We start from the raw sequence: 17,581 nt of genomic DNA on the forward strand, positions 1-17,581 counted from the left end.
ATTCAGAAACCCACAAGACTGGCCAGACTGTTTTCCTGCTCTCAATCACCTTGCAAGTCTGACCTTCTGAGATGGCAGGCTTGAGTTTTATTCCTGATCTATCGGGATGCACCAAACTTAATCCAATTGTATAAAAGCTGAACTGCAAAACCAGTGATATTTTTGCACTAGTTTAGGTTTAACAAGCCATATCCCACCTCACCCCAAAGGACTAAAGCTGAGCTGCAGATATGAGGCATCCCACAGAGTCAGCATTTCAGTTAGAAAAAGGGCAAAAAGAAATCCTTTCCAAGGCCCTTTTTCCATCACTCAGGAGCTATGCTATCCACACACCCTGCTCCAGCAGCTCTACCTTGGAGCACCATTGAGGGAAAAGCTCAGATCAAACTGCAGAGAACACAACACCCACCCAGGAGCACTCAGACTTAAAACTGGGTGTGCTACATTTTAAGGCACATTTCAAATAACCAGGTAGATTCCTATAATCCATGTCCCAGCCTCCACTCAGCCCTGTCTGAAACCCTCTTTCATACCCAAGCCTGCAATTACCATAATAATAGCCCAAAAACAGAGAGCACCAGAGGAGCACTGAGCAGTGAGCACCTTGCTGAAGAGCTCTGAAGGTGGTAATTTTCCTGTTCCCTTGAAAACACAGCAGTCTGAACCACCCAGAGACAGCAGTTACCCATTATGAGTTGCTGTCAAAAGTAGCTTTATTCTGATAAGGAGGAAAGCAGAGACAAGCATTGTTGGCTAGGGCTGTTAGCTCACTGCCTGCAAAATTACTCAGGGATGTGGGAGAGCAGTGTATCTTCCCCAGCACAAACTTCAGCAGAAAAGTGAGTTGCTGCCTTATATTTTAGGCGCTTTTCCTGGAAAACCCATGGGTCCTGGTCAGCAAAACCCTGGTATCTTCTAAAAGAAACCATGCAGCTTGCTGCTCAGTCTGGAATGACACAAGGAAAGCCTTCCTCTTTCTACAGGCAGCTCCCCAAATTCTTGAGCTCTTCTCAAAGCGGTTTTGCCCAAAGCTCAAGCACTTGCAGGAGTGAACTGCAGGCTGGGCTCAGTTTGGGTACAATCCATCTCTCACTGGCCATGGCAGTGCTCCTCCAGATACATTTCTGGATTGAATTCTGACTCATTTTTATTCGAAATGGACCCTAACTCACCACTACAACCCAGACACAGCAGAAAGTTGGTTGCAACCCTTGGAAAATGGTTCACTGCTTACTCTTGCTATTAAAAGCCAGGGCTGTACAAAAATCTCAGCTAATCCATAAGCAAACATAAACACACTGTGTCACTGTGTGAGTCCTAACAACTATAATAAAATGATCCCTGGTACAACAACTTTCAGTTTCCTCTCCAATTCTCTTTTGGATCATAACTTATTCGTTAAGAACAAAATCCTACATTTGTCCCCAGCAACACAACAAGCACAAAAATAAATACAGTAAAACTCACCAAAGCCATCTGGTGAAGACACTGCTTTGAGGGATCCATAAATATCTCCAAGTATCTGCCAGTCACCACCTAACCCAAAATCCCAGTGTCTCCATAAAACAACAACTAACATTAGCATCTGGATTTAGTTTGATTATCTCACCAAATTATCTGAAATGTGGTTTCCTCTAAGCTATTAAACATGACATTTGCAGAGTGGTTTGAATTTCTTCCAGGAGACTCATCCAAGATGCAACAAGAGAGGGATCCCTCACCAAACCCCCGAGTTCCTGAGCACCACAGGGATCCCCATCAGCCCAGCAGTCTGGGTGCAATAATGGGCTGAACTCATTAGGCAGAACTAATCAGAAACACCTGACCTCCGGCACACTCTTTCATGACCTAGCTTTCATTGAGTATTTGGAGAATTTAATGGCATTTTTGCCCACTCTGGACCCAAAGCCCCGTGTCTGGGCCCCCACTGACCTGGCCATCTGCTTGTAGGCTTCCTCGGCCACGGCGAAGATGTGGGGGTCCATGTCCCCCATGTTCGGGCCACTGTAGGCGTAGATGACATCCTGCTCGTAGATTGGCAGCTGCTCATAGGGGTTGATGGCCACCAGCACGATACCTGAGGGCACACAGGCAGGCAGGGACGTCACAAACCAAGGAGGGAGTTGGTATTTCAGGGTTTTCAGGGTTTCTGTTAGTTGCTTCAATAAGGTTTTTAAAATACAGTGATTGAGAGTTAACAAAGAAAGGTGAGCAGTGAATGGGGAAGGGCTCAGAATTCTTATCTCAGCATCTCCCTCACTAGCAAGGCAGTCATCCCTGTACAGTTACAAAGGAGATGCACAAAACTGGTGAGAAGAGCAAAAAAATAATCAATAATACAATAATCTCCATTGTGTGAAGACAGACTATGCAGGAGGGATGAGGAGAGATCAACACAGCCTGAGCCAGCACTACAGAAAAACAATTCCTGTGCAACCAAAGCTCTGCTAGACCCAAACAAACATCCCGGGTTTTCCCCTGGCTTGAGTTGCAAGTAAAAATGCCTAACAAAGAATGTACCCAAATCAAACTGAAACACATAAATCACAGGAAAGGAATGCCAGAGCCTGCTCTGAGGCTTTAATGTCTACCTCCTCTCCAGCTGTGGGAATGCCGGAGAATGCACTGAGCTGGGAGCTAATGAGAGGCCAAGCCACACGTGGTGCTCCCCGTGGGCTCCAGGGAGCTGCTCTGCACCCAGGTGCTGACAAAGCTCCATCTCTGAGGAGTTTGAGGCTGGACACATCTCAGCTGTCCCTGCAAGGAGCTCCAGGAGCACCTGGCTGTGGGGCCAGCGCTGTGCTTCCAGCCCGCCCAGTTCAGGGTTCGATCACGCTCCAATTACAGGAGCACAGGAACACTCAGCTTATAGCACACACCAGGAGCGTGACCTAGCCTGCCACAAAAGGCAAAGGTCAGTGACTGTCACATCCCCTGCCTCTGCAGGACATTGGCCCAGCTGCTCCACCTCCCTGCGCCCTGCTCTTGCTTGTTTGCTTCCTGGTTCTGCTCAGGTCACCCGCCAGCTTTCCCTTACTCACCAAAACCACAATGCAAACCACGCTGAAGGGCTCTCCTCCCTTCAGACAAGAACCTTCCTGCCCTTCTCAACCACAGCACAAGCTGAGGGGCTTGGAACACAAGCCCTGTGAGGAACTACTGAGGGAGCTGGGGTTGTTTAGCCTGGAGCAAAGGAGACTCAGGGGTGACCTTATCACTCTCTACAACCTCTTGAAAGGTGGCTGTGGTCAGGTGGGGTTGGTCTCTTTCTCCAGGCAGCAGCTGCCAGAACCAGAGGACACACACCCTTAAGCTGTGCCAAGGGGGATATAGGTTGGACATGGGAAAAAGTTTTACAGGAAGGGTGATAAAGTACTGGAATGGTCTGCCCAGAGAGGTGGTGGAGTCACCATCCCTGGATGTGTTCAGGAAGAGACTGGATGTGACACTCAGTGCCACAGTCTAGCTGAGGTGTTGGGGCTGGGTTGGACTCAATGACCTTGGAGGTCTCTTCCACCCCATTCATTCAGTGATGCTGTGATTCTGTATGCTGCAGCCAGGCAGAGCTTTGCAACTAAACCTACACAGCCCAAACGCTGTGTCTCCATTAATGCTGCGCTCGAGATTGTCACGAACCTTCATGAGAAGCTGCCCTCATGAAACCTCACTGGTTTTGGGTGGGAGCAGGTGACTGAAGACACATGTGCAGCTCCAAAAGGCTGCAAACTATGCCAGTAATCCAACACTGCACATCATTAAATACTGAAAGTTAACACTACTAAGAGCCACAGAGGTTACGTATTTCCAGGGCACTGTTTTGAAAAAGTCATCTCCTCCTGCCAAGCATTTCCTTCACAACCCCAAACTGAAACACAGTCACAGCTGTACACACCAGCTTTAACAGGACAAGGGGGAATGGCTTCCCATCGACAGGGGGCAGGGATAGGTGGGATTTTGGGAAGGAACTCCTGGCTGTGAGGATGGCAAGGCCTTGCCCAGATTGCCCAGAGCAGCTGTGGCTGCCCCTGGATCCCTGGCAGTGTCCAAGGCCAGATTGGACACTGGGGCTTGAAGCAGCCTGGGATGGTGAAAAGCATCCCTGCCCATGGCAGAGGGTGGAACAAGATGATCCTTAAAATCTCTTCCAACCCAAACAAGTCTGAGATTCTATGAATTGCCTTCTTTCCTTTCTTTCTTATTTTTCAAGTTGCAACTTGCTGTTGTCCATCCACAGGTAACTGCTGTCCTGAATGGCTTTGGCAAGGCGGTCTCCCCAGAAATCACAGACCCAAGTTTACACCTGCCCTCCTCCTGCTCTGAATTTCTGAGTTAGATGATACCCAAAGCCATGAAGAAAACGAAGGAAATGGCAGCGCTGGAACATTTTTTTGCATTTTTTCCTAGAGGAAAATCTGCTGTGGACATTCCTCAGTAGGATCACTCTGTCTGGCATGCTGCTGTTCACTGGTTTTTTAAATCCTACTTTTTCCCAGTGAGGGCTGCCAAGCACATGCAAGGCTGGCCTCAAACTCACCTGACAAAATGTTCCCACCAAAAGCAGGTGGACAATGAGCTCAGCAAGTCCACAGTGCACCAGCCCTCCAAAAACCACCTCTGGTTTCACATCCTGTTGACACATACCTCCCACCCACCCTAAACCCACCTCCCACAGACTTTCCTCACGCTGCAGCCTGTGGTTTATGGTCCCAAGGGGTTTCTCTGCGGCCCCACAACCTGTCAGGAGCTGAACGTGTGGTCTGGACACTCACCACAGTAGGTGTAGATGTGGTTGGACTCGAGGAACCTGACTTTGAGGTTGTGCAGGACGGCAGGCTCATGCAGGTGGCTCAGGGCTGTCAGGTCATTCTGCCCCACCAGGATGTCTGGATTGCGCAGGAAGGGCAGCTCGCTCCCTTGGAGGTCGATGGGATATTCGTAGAGCTGGAGAGGCACACGAGGAACACAAAAAATAACAACAGCTCCTTTAATGGCTTGTCACTTTTACAGGCTAACTCCTGCTACTGTAAAAATACTTACAACGCCCTGCTCCATTTAAGTTAAAAGCTCCTTGATGATAAATGCTACAGGGACTTGGATGACAGACTACCAGGTCACCCCTCAGGTAATGGCTTTGAGCTCTCCACCACACGGTCCTGGTGGACACCGATGGTCCACAAGCACCAGCCTGAGTCATCTTCAGGCCAGCCTTGGCACAAGCAGCCTTTAGCCACCTCTGAGCAGTGACAGGCACTGCACAGAAACCCACAGCTTCATCTGATCTAAGCATGTTCCTGCTCTTGGAAAAGCAGCCTCATTCCAAACTAGACCGTGTTCTTACATCAGAGCGATTCCTCAGCTCATTTTTAATTCAAGTTACTTTCCTACCTGAAACCTGGCACCCCTTGAGGCAGAGAGGACTTGGAGAAGCAGGGAGTCCCTGCTGCTGAAGTGTCTCTGAGCCAGGTTACGCTGCTGAAGCTGGCACACGGGCAGCCTTATGCTATTTTTGACTCGTCCCCAAATGACCAACAGAGCCATCAACTAAAGAAAAACTGTATTTTTCCTTCGTTACACAGGAGAGAACAAAAATTGCCAGTGATGCTGCTTCCCACAGGGTGCCTCAGAAAGGAGGGCCGATGCTCAGCTCCCATCAGAAGGTAGGAATTCCCAGTTTCCAAGCAAAACCACTGTCACTGCACTGGATCACTGCCTGTGCAAGCAGCACAAGGAAAGTTGACCCAAGTGCACAAGGACGTGTCTGCCCTCAGCATGTCTGACAACCTCAGGCTGGTTTTACTCTCCAATTCCATGTTGTCAATGCCAATTTTCAAGAGTTTGCACTCAGTCTCACATCTTAATGGCAAAAACACCAGGGATGCCTTGTGATATTTAAAAGTCAGCTCTTCATTCAGAGGGAGTACTCCTGCATACAGAGCAGAGCCAGAAACCACAAAACCCACGAAGATTCACTTAAAGCACAGGGACAAAGGGAAGCATTGAACAGCTGGATAATGCATGTTGGCTGTCAGGAACAAAAGGCTTTCTACAGCTTTGAATCCCCTCAAGATAAATGTGCTGGATATCTCCAACCTGTGCACACAACTGCTGTTCCCTTTTGCTAGAGCTTGCCAACATGACACGGATGAAGGCAGGACTTAATACAGGAAAGCATCCAACAGGGCACTCCCAGAGGCCTTGGGTCTCTTGCACAACCCCAAAATGAGATGTTCCATGTTTTACTATGACTAAAACATGCTTAATAAGCTACTGCCTACAACGCCTGGTAATCCTTTCGCCTCCTTGTACTTTAATGTTGCTGATCCTGAACTCAAACGTACAAAAAGTTTAGACCTTGCAGGACCCCTCAGCCCCTTTGGTTTCCAGGGAATATCCAGATTAAAGAGGAAAAAATAATTCCTGCCCAAGTACTAAAACTGCAGGAGATCTCAGCCAGGAAGGGAGGAATGGGGGTTGTAGTGCTCAGCAACAGGAGCAGGTGAGCAGCCTGAGCACAAGTGGAAAAAAGGAGCCTCCAGCCCTGCCTCCAGCAGCACAAGGACGTGGAGCTGCTGCAGCCAGGGCAGAGGAGGGCACGGAGCTGCTGCCAGGGCTGGAGCCCCTCTGCTCTGCAGCCAGCCTGGCACACCTGGGGCTCTGCCCTGCACAAGAGAAGGCTCCAGGGAGAGCTGCCAGTCCTGCCAGGGCCTCCAGGAGAGCTGCAGAGGCCTGGAAGGACAGGACAAGGCGGGGATTACCTTAAGTTGAAGAACAGTAGGCTTGGGTAAGATATTAGGAGTAAATTCTTTGCTGTAATGGTTGTGAGACCCTGGCACAGGTTGCCCAGAGAGGCTGTGGCTGCTGCATCCCTGGAAGGGTCCATGGCCAGGCTGGAGCAGCCTGGGACAGTGGAAGGTGTCCCCGCCCATGGCACAGGGTGGAATGGGATGAACTTTAAGATCCTTCCAATCCAAACCATTCCATGATGAAATGATGATTCTATGCCTGGTGTTTCCAAGGGATTGCAGGGTGGCATCTGTGCATCTCCCTATCAAGATTTATCACTATGGAAAGTAAAGAGGCATCAAACATCCTCCATCCTTGATCCTCCCCAGAAAGCTGCCCCATGCTGGAAAAGCAAACTGGGCAGGACAACAGAGGCAGCTGAGGCCAAGCCAGAAGAGGCACCAGCACCAAGCACAGAGTGCAGATCCCAACATAACAATGTTCTCTGCAAACCTGGCACACTCACACTGCCAACAGCCCATGCCTGAGCTGCTCTGAAAGAAAAACTCTTTTGATGAACTGCCTAATCAACCACAGCTCATTCCTGCTCTCCATCTTCCCATTAGGCAATATGGTGAAAATGCTCCCCACAGTGTGGAAATGTCTAGCTTGGAGGGGATGGGAATTACTCCACCTGCTCAGAACAGGAGAATTTGTAGTGGGTGGTCTCTACTAACTCCTCTAGGCAACAGAGCAGATCACACTCCAGACAGCTCAGGAAACCCCACCTGCCCAATTAAGAAGGATGGTTTAGGTGAAATTCTTCATGACAATGTATTTGTTCTTCCTGCTACATCAGGCAGCTCATGGGGGGTGCAGAGCACGGTTGCTCTCTTCCCATAAACTGAATTTGCAGCTGATGCAAATGCCGTGGTTAACGTCACCTGCAACTCCCTGCTGTCACCCAGTGTCCCACTCCACGAAGTTTTTGTGTGGAACAGACAGCAGCTGCTTCTCCTCAGCCTCTGTCCTGCTCTGGGGATGATTAATTTCTGGCTGTACCCACGCTACAGCTCGGGCTGTTTGTGCATTTGTAACCAGCCCTCGCTAGAAAACATCTACATCTAAATGAGTTTTGTTTTTTTTCTCTTTTAAAAGCTTTTCTTATTTAAAAATAAAGCAGTTAAAAAAAGGGTTTACGTAAGATTGTACTCAAGAGAGAAGAACTAAGGCGTGGAGAAAGCTGTTGCACAGCAGTCACCTCTGAGCTGTGTGTGGGTTTTCCATCAGCACCCGAGGTTGAGTAGATGCCACCAGCCGTGCTCTCCACAATTTGTTCGGCAGCAAAAAGCACAAACTGGCACTTCTGACGTGCTGCTGCTATTAAAAAAAAATACATCCTGATACCACGGACTATTACAAGTTTGCCAGGAGATGAAAAGAGATGATGGAGGTCAAGGGCTTTTCTCACAACCTACTGTAACGCAAGTGTCTAGGGAGGGAGCAGGCAAGGAAAAGCTGGAAGTGCTAAGGCAATAAAACACATTTTAAACCACTTCACAGGAACTATGAGATGGCTCAGGCTTCTTCACACATTAATTCGAAGCTTTAAATTACTAAAAAGAATAACGACACTCAAAAGCTTACAGTTTCATCTTCAAGTTTCAGCTGGAGGCTTTTATCTCCCTCTTTGTAATCCTTGATGATTTCTGCCGATCTCCAAACTTCATCGGGGTCAGGAATCCAAACCCTAGTGTGCTGAAGAGGTGAAAAAGAAAAGAAAGAAAAAGTTTAAACATTACGAAACCTCAGGAAATTAAATGAGAAATAAATTAATTCTCCATTAATACGGTCTCACATTCATTGTAAAGTCAGAGTAGCTAAACCATTTATTTTAGCACAAGAAAAAATAAATCTGGTTTTAGTTCTTGGGCTAAATTACAGACCAGAAGTCTAATTTTTCAGTCTAATTTCTCAGCCTAATTTTCTCCTGGACAAGGTGTACACTGGCTTGTTACCAATCTAACAAAGCAGGGTAAAGTCTCAAGGTAAACATGGAATTTAATTTCCCTGGGAAAAAAAAAAATCAGCCTTCCAGAAGGCTTTCATGAAATAACACAATTCACCCCCACCAAACCCTACAACAAAGCATGTGTTTTTTTTCTCAAAACAAAGCAGTTGGGTCCCCACAGAGCAAGCCCTGACCCAACCCCACACCCAGGACATAGGCAGGCAAATGATGACACCAAAGCCAAACTCCTTCAGCTGGAGGTGAACACAGAATCAGGCCCCAGGAACACAGATTTAAATGAATTCATGAATTGGGTTAAATCTAACCTTTTTTTGCATCTACAAAGTTAGGGACACCGAGGCAGAGCCCCCAGGCAGACCTGTGCAGCCCAGCCCAAGGGTCCATGAGGGATTCTGGCTGCGGGACTCACAGAGCCAGGATGGTGCTGGACTCATCCAGCCTACACAGCCAACAGGAACCCTCCAACAGCCACTGATTTACTGGCCTTTTCGGGGCATCTCTCCCCTCTATTCCTCCTGCTGCTTGAAATGACACCTATATAATATTATTCTTACTCAAAACACCAGGGGCTGGGGGAAATCCCAGCAAATCCAAGTGACAACCAGCACCAGAGCCTCAAAGGTGGTTTTGGCCTTCATTTGAAACCAAACCCCAGCACAATGTCCAAGTAACATTTTGTAGCAAACAACGAGTTAACACGGCAGCAAGCCACCACCTGACAGGCCACTTTGCAGCTGAAAAGCAATAGATTTTTATGCGTTATCGCACGTAATTATTTTTAGAGCTGCTCAATAGCTACAGCAGCAGGAACCTTTAGATGTTAATGGAGCCACAGACTCATATTCCCAGAACAACAGTTTTACGAGGGAACAGGGGAAAAGAATAGGGGAAAAGAATAGGGGAAAAGAATAGGGGAAAAGAATAGGGGAAAAGAATAGGGGAAAAGAATAGGGGAAAAGAATAGGGGAAAAGAATAGGGGAAAAGAATAGGGGAAAAGAATAGGGGAAAAGAATAGGGGAAAAGAATAGGGGAAAAGATGTGAAAACTTGACTTCATGAGCCTTCAGTGCTCTCCCTGCCATGAAGAAGGGAGGCAGCAGTGGGGAAGGGGCTGGCTGGGACCCCCACCAGCCCCACCACTGTGGGTTCATCCACTGCCAGCTCTCTGCCAGCAGAAAGTGATATTCAGACACGCTCGGGAAGTGCCCAAAGTAGCCAAGGATCATGCCGTACCCGGCTCAGGAAAGCTTCAAACACAAGGTGTTGCTGGTCTTGGCAACCTTGCAAATTTTCCACCTGCACGAGGGGCTGGGCTGGGCCCCGGGCCTGCCCGGACAGGCAGGGACACACTGACCCAGAGCCACCTGAAAGTGGGGTGCCTGTGATTTCAACTTCGTAGCTGAAATCTGGATACAGCTCCAGCAGCAGCAAGAGGTGCCAAGGGCCACCCTCAGCAATTCCTCACCAGCCACGGCCAGGAGCCGCCCCGGTGTGACAGGAGGCTCTGAGGGGGACAGCTCCCCGCGCCCGCTGCCCACGGCCTGGTGGTGGGAGGCTCCGTGTCCCACCGGCGATACGCAACACAGAGTTTTAATAATAATAACAATAATAATAGAACTGATTTTCCCAGACTTTGTGCACACACCCACACGTGCCCCGCAGGCCCCGGGGCCAGCCCGGCTGGCGGATCCCGGGAGCGATCGGGCACTCCCCACACGGAGCTCTCCCCTCCTGCAGCAGAGCCCGGGGCTGTCGGCACAGCCTGCCGTGAATGCACTCCCCGAGCATCTTTAATGCTGGTCTCTCGTGTGGCACACAAATACATCCAAGAAAGGGAAACACCATTCATTCTGCGGCGCTTCTCCACCGCCCTCCCCTCCGTGCCGTGCTCGGCCCTCCCGGCAGGGCAGGCTGCTGCACAAACCCCCATCCAAGCCCTCCTTCTCGCACATAAATCCCACATATGTCAACCACACAGCGCTGGAATAGAAGCACTTTGTCACTGGTACGTCTGTACAAGGCCAGCTTTAATCAGAACCTGAGGAGGCCTGGGGGCTGCCCTTGGTGGGCTCACCACCCTGCTCCCCTCAAGGCAGCCTCACGCCCCCTCTTCTTGACAAATGAACCCACATTTTGACAAATGAACCCACATTTTGACAAATGAGAGTCACCGTGCCTGTGAAATACAAAGTTGTGTTTTGCGTCAGGTAAATGAAGAGAATCTGTGTCATTGTAGAACACGGCCATGGGACAGTTATAAAGATGAGTTCTAATAAACAACCCAGGAAAGCACGGAAGGAGGTGTTTGAACAAACATTGCTTGCAATTACCTATTATAAATCCCAACCTATTCTGTAAGAAGAGTCTTTGAATTATAACTTTAGAAGCTTGTTTTGTATTTAAGAATTTTTAACTGTAGTTTTAGAATGTAAAAAGGCTTTCTCACAGACTGGTAAAAAAACAAAAACAATCCTGGATATGGAAGAAAATACTTCAGCTTGCTGATTTATGGTTCCTGAAAAAGGAAAACTGAACACCACTATCAAAGACTGATAGACCTGGAAAATAGAAGCTGGACCCCACCACCTGGGATACATATCCTGAATGTGCATCCTGGGATATTGAAATCTAAAAAGGACTACAATAGGTATTGAATAATGATGTTAAAAATTGGAAATGGAAACTGCTGAGAAAAGCTTATGAATATGTATGAATGTAGCAAATAAAATCCCAGCAAGTCCAGCAATGGGTGTGCAGTCGGAAGGGAAACCCCTACCACTGCACCCAGCACTGCCTTTGCTCACACTTTACCAGGCTAATTAATTAATTATTAAACGGAATTGCTGCTTGATATATTGGCCGTGTCAAGCGTCTCGTTTCTAACATGCTCCCAAAACCAGGCTGCTGGCAGGTGCCCACCCAGGCACGGGGAGAGCATCCCTGTGAGCTGCTGCTTCCATAATCACATTTCTAGCATCATTTTACCACTCCACGAGCCCTGTCCAGGCTTCCTGAGAGCTTTAACAGCCTCTCCATCTTCTGGAGGAGCTTGTTATAGGGGAGAGGGTGCACGGGCCCATCTCAAAGCACTGGGAATCAAGGATTAACCTGACTCTGGGCTCAGGAGAAATAACCCTGGGCAAACCACTCAACCTCCAGACACTCCAGGGTTGCCATACATTTTCTCTTATTTTTTTCAAGAGAAAGATTCCTTCAGTCCTCGATGATGCCTTTAAACAATATGCTAAAATTAACTAGAAACAGCATTGCATGCTCAGCCTCCAAAATGAAAATTTAAGGGAAAAGAAAAAAAAAAAAAAAGAAAAAAAAAAGAAAAAAAAAAAAAAAAAGAAAAAAAAAACCCCCTCTGGTTTACTTTGTGATTTTTTTTAACCAGATCCCCAATAAAACTGAAGCCATTCAGTGCTCTCACAGCCTCATGCATTATTCCACCCAGCTTAAGCAGAAGCTTAATAAATTCAATCCCCACCTCCTGATTTGATTTAGATGTTAGTAGGCTGCCACTGCGGATGCAGATTAAAACCAACATTAAATTAGAAGAGGCAGGTCTTGTTCCACTGTTTCAAAGCCCTCAGTGCTGGCCAAAGGCACTCCCAGCAAGCTCTGGGCAATGTGCTCCATCTCAGCAAGAAGAGACGCAGGTCTGCAGGCAAGGACTTACAACTCCATGGACACAGCATCATTTTCATTGCATTAAGAAAATTGTATAATCTTCCATTAAGTAAAAAATATTAAAAACTAGCGATCTCAACTTCGCCTGGGCCGCTTGGCGGTTGCAGGTCTTCATGGCAAGCTGGACATCAGCAAATCCATCTTTATTATTACTGGGTTTTAATCCCCTGAGTTATTTCAGGAATGCCAATACTTACAGCTGACCCCAGGAAGTTTTTATTGCTCCTGGGTCAAGGGCATTTTTCCAGAGGCATCCTTCCAACAAACTGCAGATAGAGGGAGGGCACAGCAGAAAACCCACAATTCTGGCAATAAAACAGCATCAACCACCTCACCATCAGGAATTCAGTAACAGAGGTGAAGACACAGTATGTCACGACAACAGTTCTTTCACACAGGTGAAGAAAATCTTATGAAAGCACTTCAGCTGAAAACAGAAACAGTGAGTTTTTAAAAAAAAACTGAAGTTGAAAGCACAAATGTTAACTAGAACAAGGTGGAAGTTGGGACAAATCTTTGTATATTCTTGTCTGTAAAGCAAGCACACTTTTACTTTTCTCCCTCTGCAGTGGGCTTATTGCTAACCTCATTGTATATTGTTCAGTGTCCAGTATTGCTGGATGCTTTTGAAGAGGACAAAAAATACACACAAAAGAAAAAACAGAAAAAATGTCAGCCCTAGCTTCCTGAAAATATTTATATTTACACACACAGCACATGAATGGTTAAGCAGCTTACACTCAGACCAAAAAATATCTTCCAGCTCTCACTCACAAGCTATCTATTAGTAAAACTGAAGTTTTCCTAAACTGTGCTCTTCTCAAGTATGAGGAAAGTACAACCTGTACTTGGAATTGAAAGTGGCCATATCACACACTCTGGGTGTCATTCTTCTGTTCCTGATTTTCCTTTTTAAACTAGTACAAAAGATCTCTCCCCAGAGATAATTTAAAGAGGCTCTTGCAGAAATTAAAAACAAAAAAACAATCCAGAGTACTTTACTTGCAGCCCCTGTTTGGAGAAGCCCACAGCTTCTCTCTCAGCCTCTGTGCAAAATTAAACAGTAATTAATTCTCTTCATTAATTTTCTCAGGCCTGGGCTGAGCTGGGGTCACCAGCACAGGTGGTTTGGCCCATGCATTGCCACTGTGCCCGAAGCAGCAGGGACCCAGGTTTCCCAGGAGTTACAGGTGGTTATTGAAGGAGTCACTCTGCCGTGGTAAATGTGTTTGTGTTTGCAAACCAGCTGCACCTGTGGGCGCTGGGAAAAGCCATTGGATGTGTGCTGCCAAGAGGGGGACACAGAAAGGGACCAGCTCCATGGCTCTCCTGGGTGCCCTGCAGCCTTAAAGTTCCCTTCTGCCCCACTTGGCAGTGACTCAGGAGAAAAATCTGCTTTGCCCATGACGCAGCAAGGCACGGGCGAGGTGCTCTGGCAGCCGGGCAAAATATCTCCATTAAGGGACTTGTGGATCATTACCTTTTTTATTATTATTTACAGTACTGAACATCGAGGCAGATGGCAAACCATAATCCTCCCTTTCCCATCCTCTGAATGAGATTTTCATCCCAGGAGCAATTCCCCCCCTGCCTGACAGACAAGCAAAGCTGATATTTAGGTCAGGGCTCCCCAAGCTCTGCCGCGACTCCGGGACCTGCTGACCCCCGTGTCTCACCCTGGTCTGGCTTCTCTGCCTGCTGCTGGGTACCAGCAGCTGGAAAACCCTCAGAGGGGACAGGAGGGGGTGGCAGAGGGTGCCCCTGCTTGCTAGAGGGCGGGCAGGGGATGTCCCAGAGTTGAGCATCTCTCCCCTGCCCTGTGCTGGTACCCAGTGCTGGGGGAGGAAAACACAAATCCAGCATCTCCAGCACAAGCCCAGAGGGTATCCTCTCAAAACCTCCAGCAGCAAAAGACTAACTTCTTCCTCACCCTAAATCCCCACAAACACCAAAGCGACCAGCAAATCATCATTTCAACTCTGAGTGGGCAACACACTCTAAGACAGCATCATGCACTAGGAATAGGGAAAAAAAATAATAGTGTTTTGCTTCTTAAAAAGCATAAAAGGCATCATTTTGAGCTACAGAATGCAAGTGCTATGCTGCTGAGTGTGGAAAATGTAGAGGGAAACACAGTGGCACTCTGCAGGAGTATCTCCAATTCCTCAACACGAGAATGAGCAAACTGATTGTTTCCCAGGGCTGATAAAAACAAAACCAAACAGCAGAGCCAAGGAAGATGGGCATTATCTACACCATCCCTCATGTTCCCCGTCATCCTCGTGCTAGTGGAGATGGACCCTGGACAAACACACAAATGCACGCCCAGACAATGCCTCCTTTAAGGCAAGGCTCCTAAATTTTGGGGAGCACCTCTCCGTCCCCAAACACTGCAAGGGCCCCTGAATTTGAGCAAACCATGTGCTTCACTGAGGCCTTCAAGATGCAGGGATAGTCTCCTCTCCCCCTGGAGAGCTGTCACACTGACGGATGGCTCCAAGTCTCCCACCAGCACTAAATCTGCTCTATTTCTCCTTGTGGAATTTTATTCCCCTGCCCAAATTAACTCCCATGATGATTTGCATAAAGTGTCACAGCAGCTGAGCAGTGCTTGGACAAGCAGCATCTGCAGCATTTATCCACTGGCTCATTAGAAGCATTTCTAATGAAGGGGCATTTAAAAGGCTTCAGTTCATCACTGCACCAACCTCATGTCCCCAAAGGCAGATGAAAGACTGGCATCGAGCACAGGGGGGGTGCAGGCGAGCCCTGACACCAAGACAGAAATACTGGGGGTACCCTTGAAGACTTGACTTTAATTAGCTGTGATTTTCAGGACGATTTCCAAGACTAATCAATAGTCTCACATGTAACTAACAGCCAGCTCCTGCACTCCCAGCATCTCCCCCGTCACTCCTTCTGTGGCATCCCAGCGTTGCTTGTTACTGCAGGTTTAATTAAGAGTGACAAGCTCAGCGTCAAGGTCTTGAGTGCACATACAGCCCTGCTCTCACTGCAAAATTCCTCTTCCAGTAAGTCATCAGATGCTGGAAAAGTAGGTAAAGCCCCAGGTGCTTAGGGACAGAGCAAATAAACATTCTGGTCTTAATCTAGAGCAAACAAGGCAGTCCCTCCTAGGCTGGGGAGCGATTGCCTCGTGGGTTGTGACACCATGGTTTTCTCTAGGCAGTGCAGCAACATCTATTTTCACTTTTCTTCTCTGCCCTTTAAAAAGCAAGGAAACCAAAAGCAGTGTCAGCAAGCCTCCACCCACAGGGGACATGCACTGTCACCTGTGCCACCCTAACAAACACCTCAGAGCAGCCCAAGATGTTCCAGGGGAGAGCTGTGCTGGGTGAATTGGAGCTGGCAGCACTCGGGGTCTCTCTGCAGCCCTCTCCAGCCCACGCTAAGCACAGGAGCCCTTCGCCCTGGGAGGTTCTGAAGCAGCACTGCCAAGGCTGGGAGCTGGGTGCAGCCTGATGAAACCCAGAGTGCAAGGCAGGGCTCTTCCCTCTGCAGGGATAAACCTGGAGTTAAAGCATGGCAGAATTAACCAAACCCTGCAAAGCCCTTCAAAATGCAGTGTTCACCAGGAACGGAGCAGCACCAAGAGATGCCAGCAGTGTGCAGCTGTGAGTCCCCTCCCCAGCTCCCCATCGAGCAGGGGATCACTGCCCCACAGAAAACGCTGAGCTTCTCTCCTGTCAGGCCTGGCTCAGCCCTGCACATGCTCCCCATTTGCTCTGCAAGATGCTCACCACCACTGTCCATCCCCTGCCAGGAAGAAGGATGCTTTGCAAGCCCCCAAAACCTCGCAGAGTCCCTGGGAAGCACAAAAATCTGGTGACAAAGCCAACTCAGGTAACTTGCAGATCTCCCTGGAACAGCTGTGGGCATCACCTTCCTGGAGCTCCCTGCTCCAAGCACCACACAGCCAAATCAGCTCCTCGGGGACTCCTCACCTCTCCTTGCAAGTGACTGATGTAAAAATTCCCACATTGCACAGGATCATGCAAAATCCTTAACCCAGGATGAGCCTTTCACACACAGCTCAGCCATGCAGACTTTTTTTTTAATTAAGGGTTATCAGGGTTTTACAGAATCGTGGTTTTGCCTTTTTTTTTTAACTAAAAACTCCATGCAGGGGCCAAGTGTCCCCATGGCATGACTTTCACCAAACAGGCTGTCATACTGCAAGAGTAAAATCCTTCTGGGCTACTTTCTGCAAATCCCTCTTGACTGGCATTAATTACCCTTCTCTCCTGTAATTCTCAATTAATCAAAGCCTTTAGCAGTGCTGTGATGTAACCTTGCCTTCACTGTCCTCTTTTCCACCCGAAATCCATGTGAATTCACCACTCCTTGGTGAGCATAAGCTGGATCCAAAACATGCTCAATATACACCATTTACAGCTGATTGGTAATGAATAGTTAAAAAACAGCCTTTGGGTTTAATTAAATAGTCAAAAATGGCCTTTCACCCTGGGTTTTCAGACTCCTCTATCTGTAACACAGACGCTTTAGGGAAATGTTCACTTCCCAGGGCAGTGACCACCCCATGTTACCTGATTTTACATGAAAATGGTCCTGTGAGGAGCCTGGCTCTGTGGTGCAGGGATGCAGCCAGGGGACAGCAGGGCTTTCAGCTGGAAATGTTGAAAGCAGTGGCTGTTCCTTGGTTCTAACTGTGGTGACACATGGGGGAATTCAGGCTGTCACCAGCACCTCCCAAAATCCAGGGTACTGCAGCACATCCCCCACCACTCCAGAGAGCTCAGTCATCCTCCCACTGGGCACCACTGTACCCAAACAGCACCAAAATCCACCTTTAACTGCACTGCAACCCTTCCACCAGACCAGACTGCTAACTTTATTCAGAAGAAGTAATTGGATTAATCAACCTGCACAGTAACCCCTCACATCTCCAGAACTCACGCATTAAAACCCCTCTTGGAACATCACTCAGGCATAGTTAATTCAAAGGGGTTTGACTTAAAATTACAGGACATTTTTCAGCATTTTCCAGTGAGAGGGTCATGCTGGAAAGACCCCCGGGGCCACCTCTGCATCCTTTTCACTGCTGAGCCACTGAAGGAAAACAAATCGATCACCAGGGATTTAAATGAGCAA

At 48.1% G+C, this 17,581-nt stretch overlaps 1 protein-coding gene across 2 annotated transcripts in view; it reads right to left on the reverse strand.

The window, feature by feature from the left end:
• Positions 1 to 17,581, reverse strand: part of MYO5B (myosin VB) — a 150,449-nt gene that overhangs the window by 114,728 nt on the left and 18,140 nt on the right. For both annotated transcript variants that reach the window (XM_063421447.1, XM_063421446.1), the window contains exons 2-4: positions 8,371 to 8,481; positions 4,770 to 4,941; positions 1,933 to 2,077 (exon numbers count right to left, since the gene is read on the reverse strand). In XM_063421447.1, the coding sequence (XP_063277517.1) occupies positions 1,933 to 2,077; positions 4,770 to 4,941; positions 8,371 to 8,481 (428 nt within the window). The remainder of the gene's footprint in view (positions 1 to 1,932; positions 2,078 to 4,769; positions 4,942 to 8,370; positions 8,482 to 17,581) is intronic.

The sequence above is a fragment of the Prinia subflava genome, chromosome Z, assembly GCF_021018805.1.
Source record: "Prinia subflava isolate CZ2003 ecotype Zambia chromosome Z, Cam_Psub_1.2, whole genome shotgun sequence".
In the NCBI taxonomy this organism is placed as follows: Eukaryota; Metazoa; Chordata; class Aves; order Passeriformes; family Cisticolidae; genus Prinia; species Prinia subflava.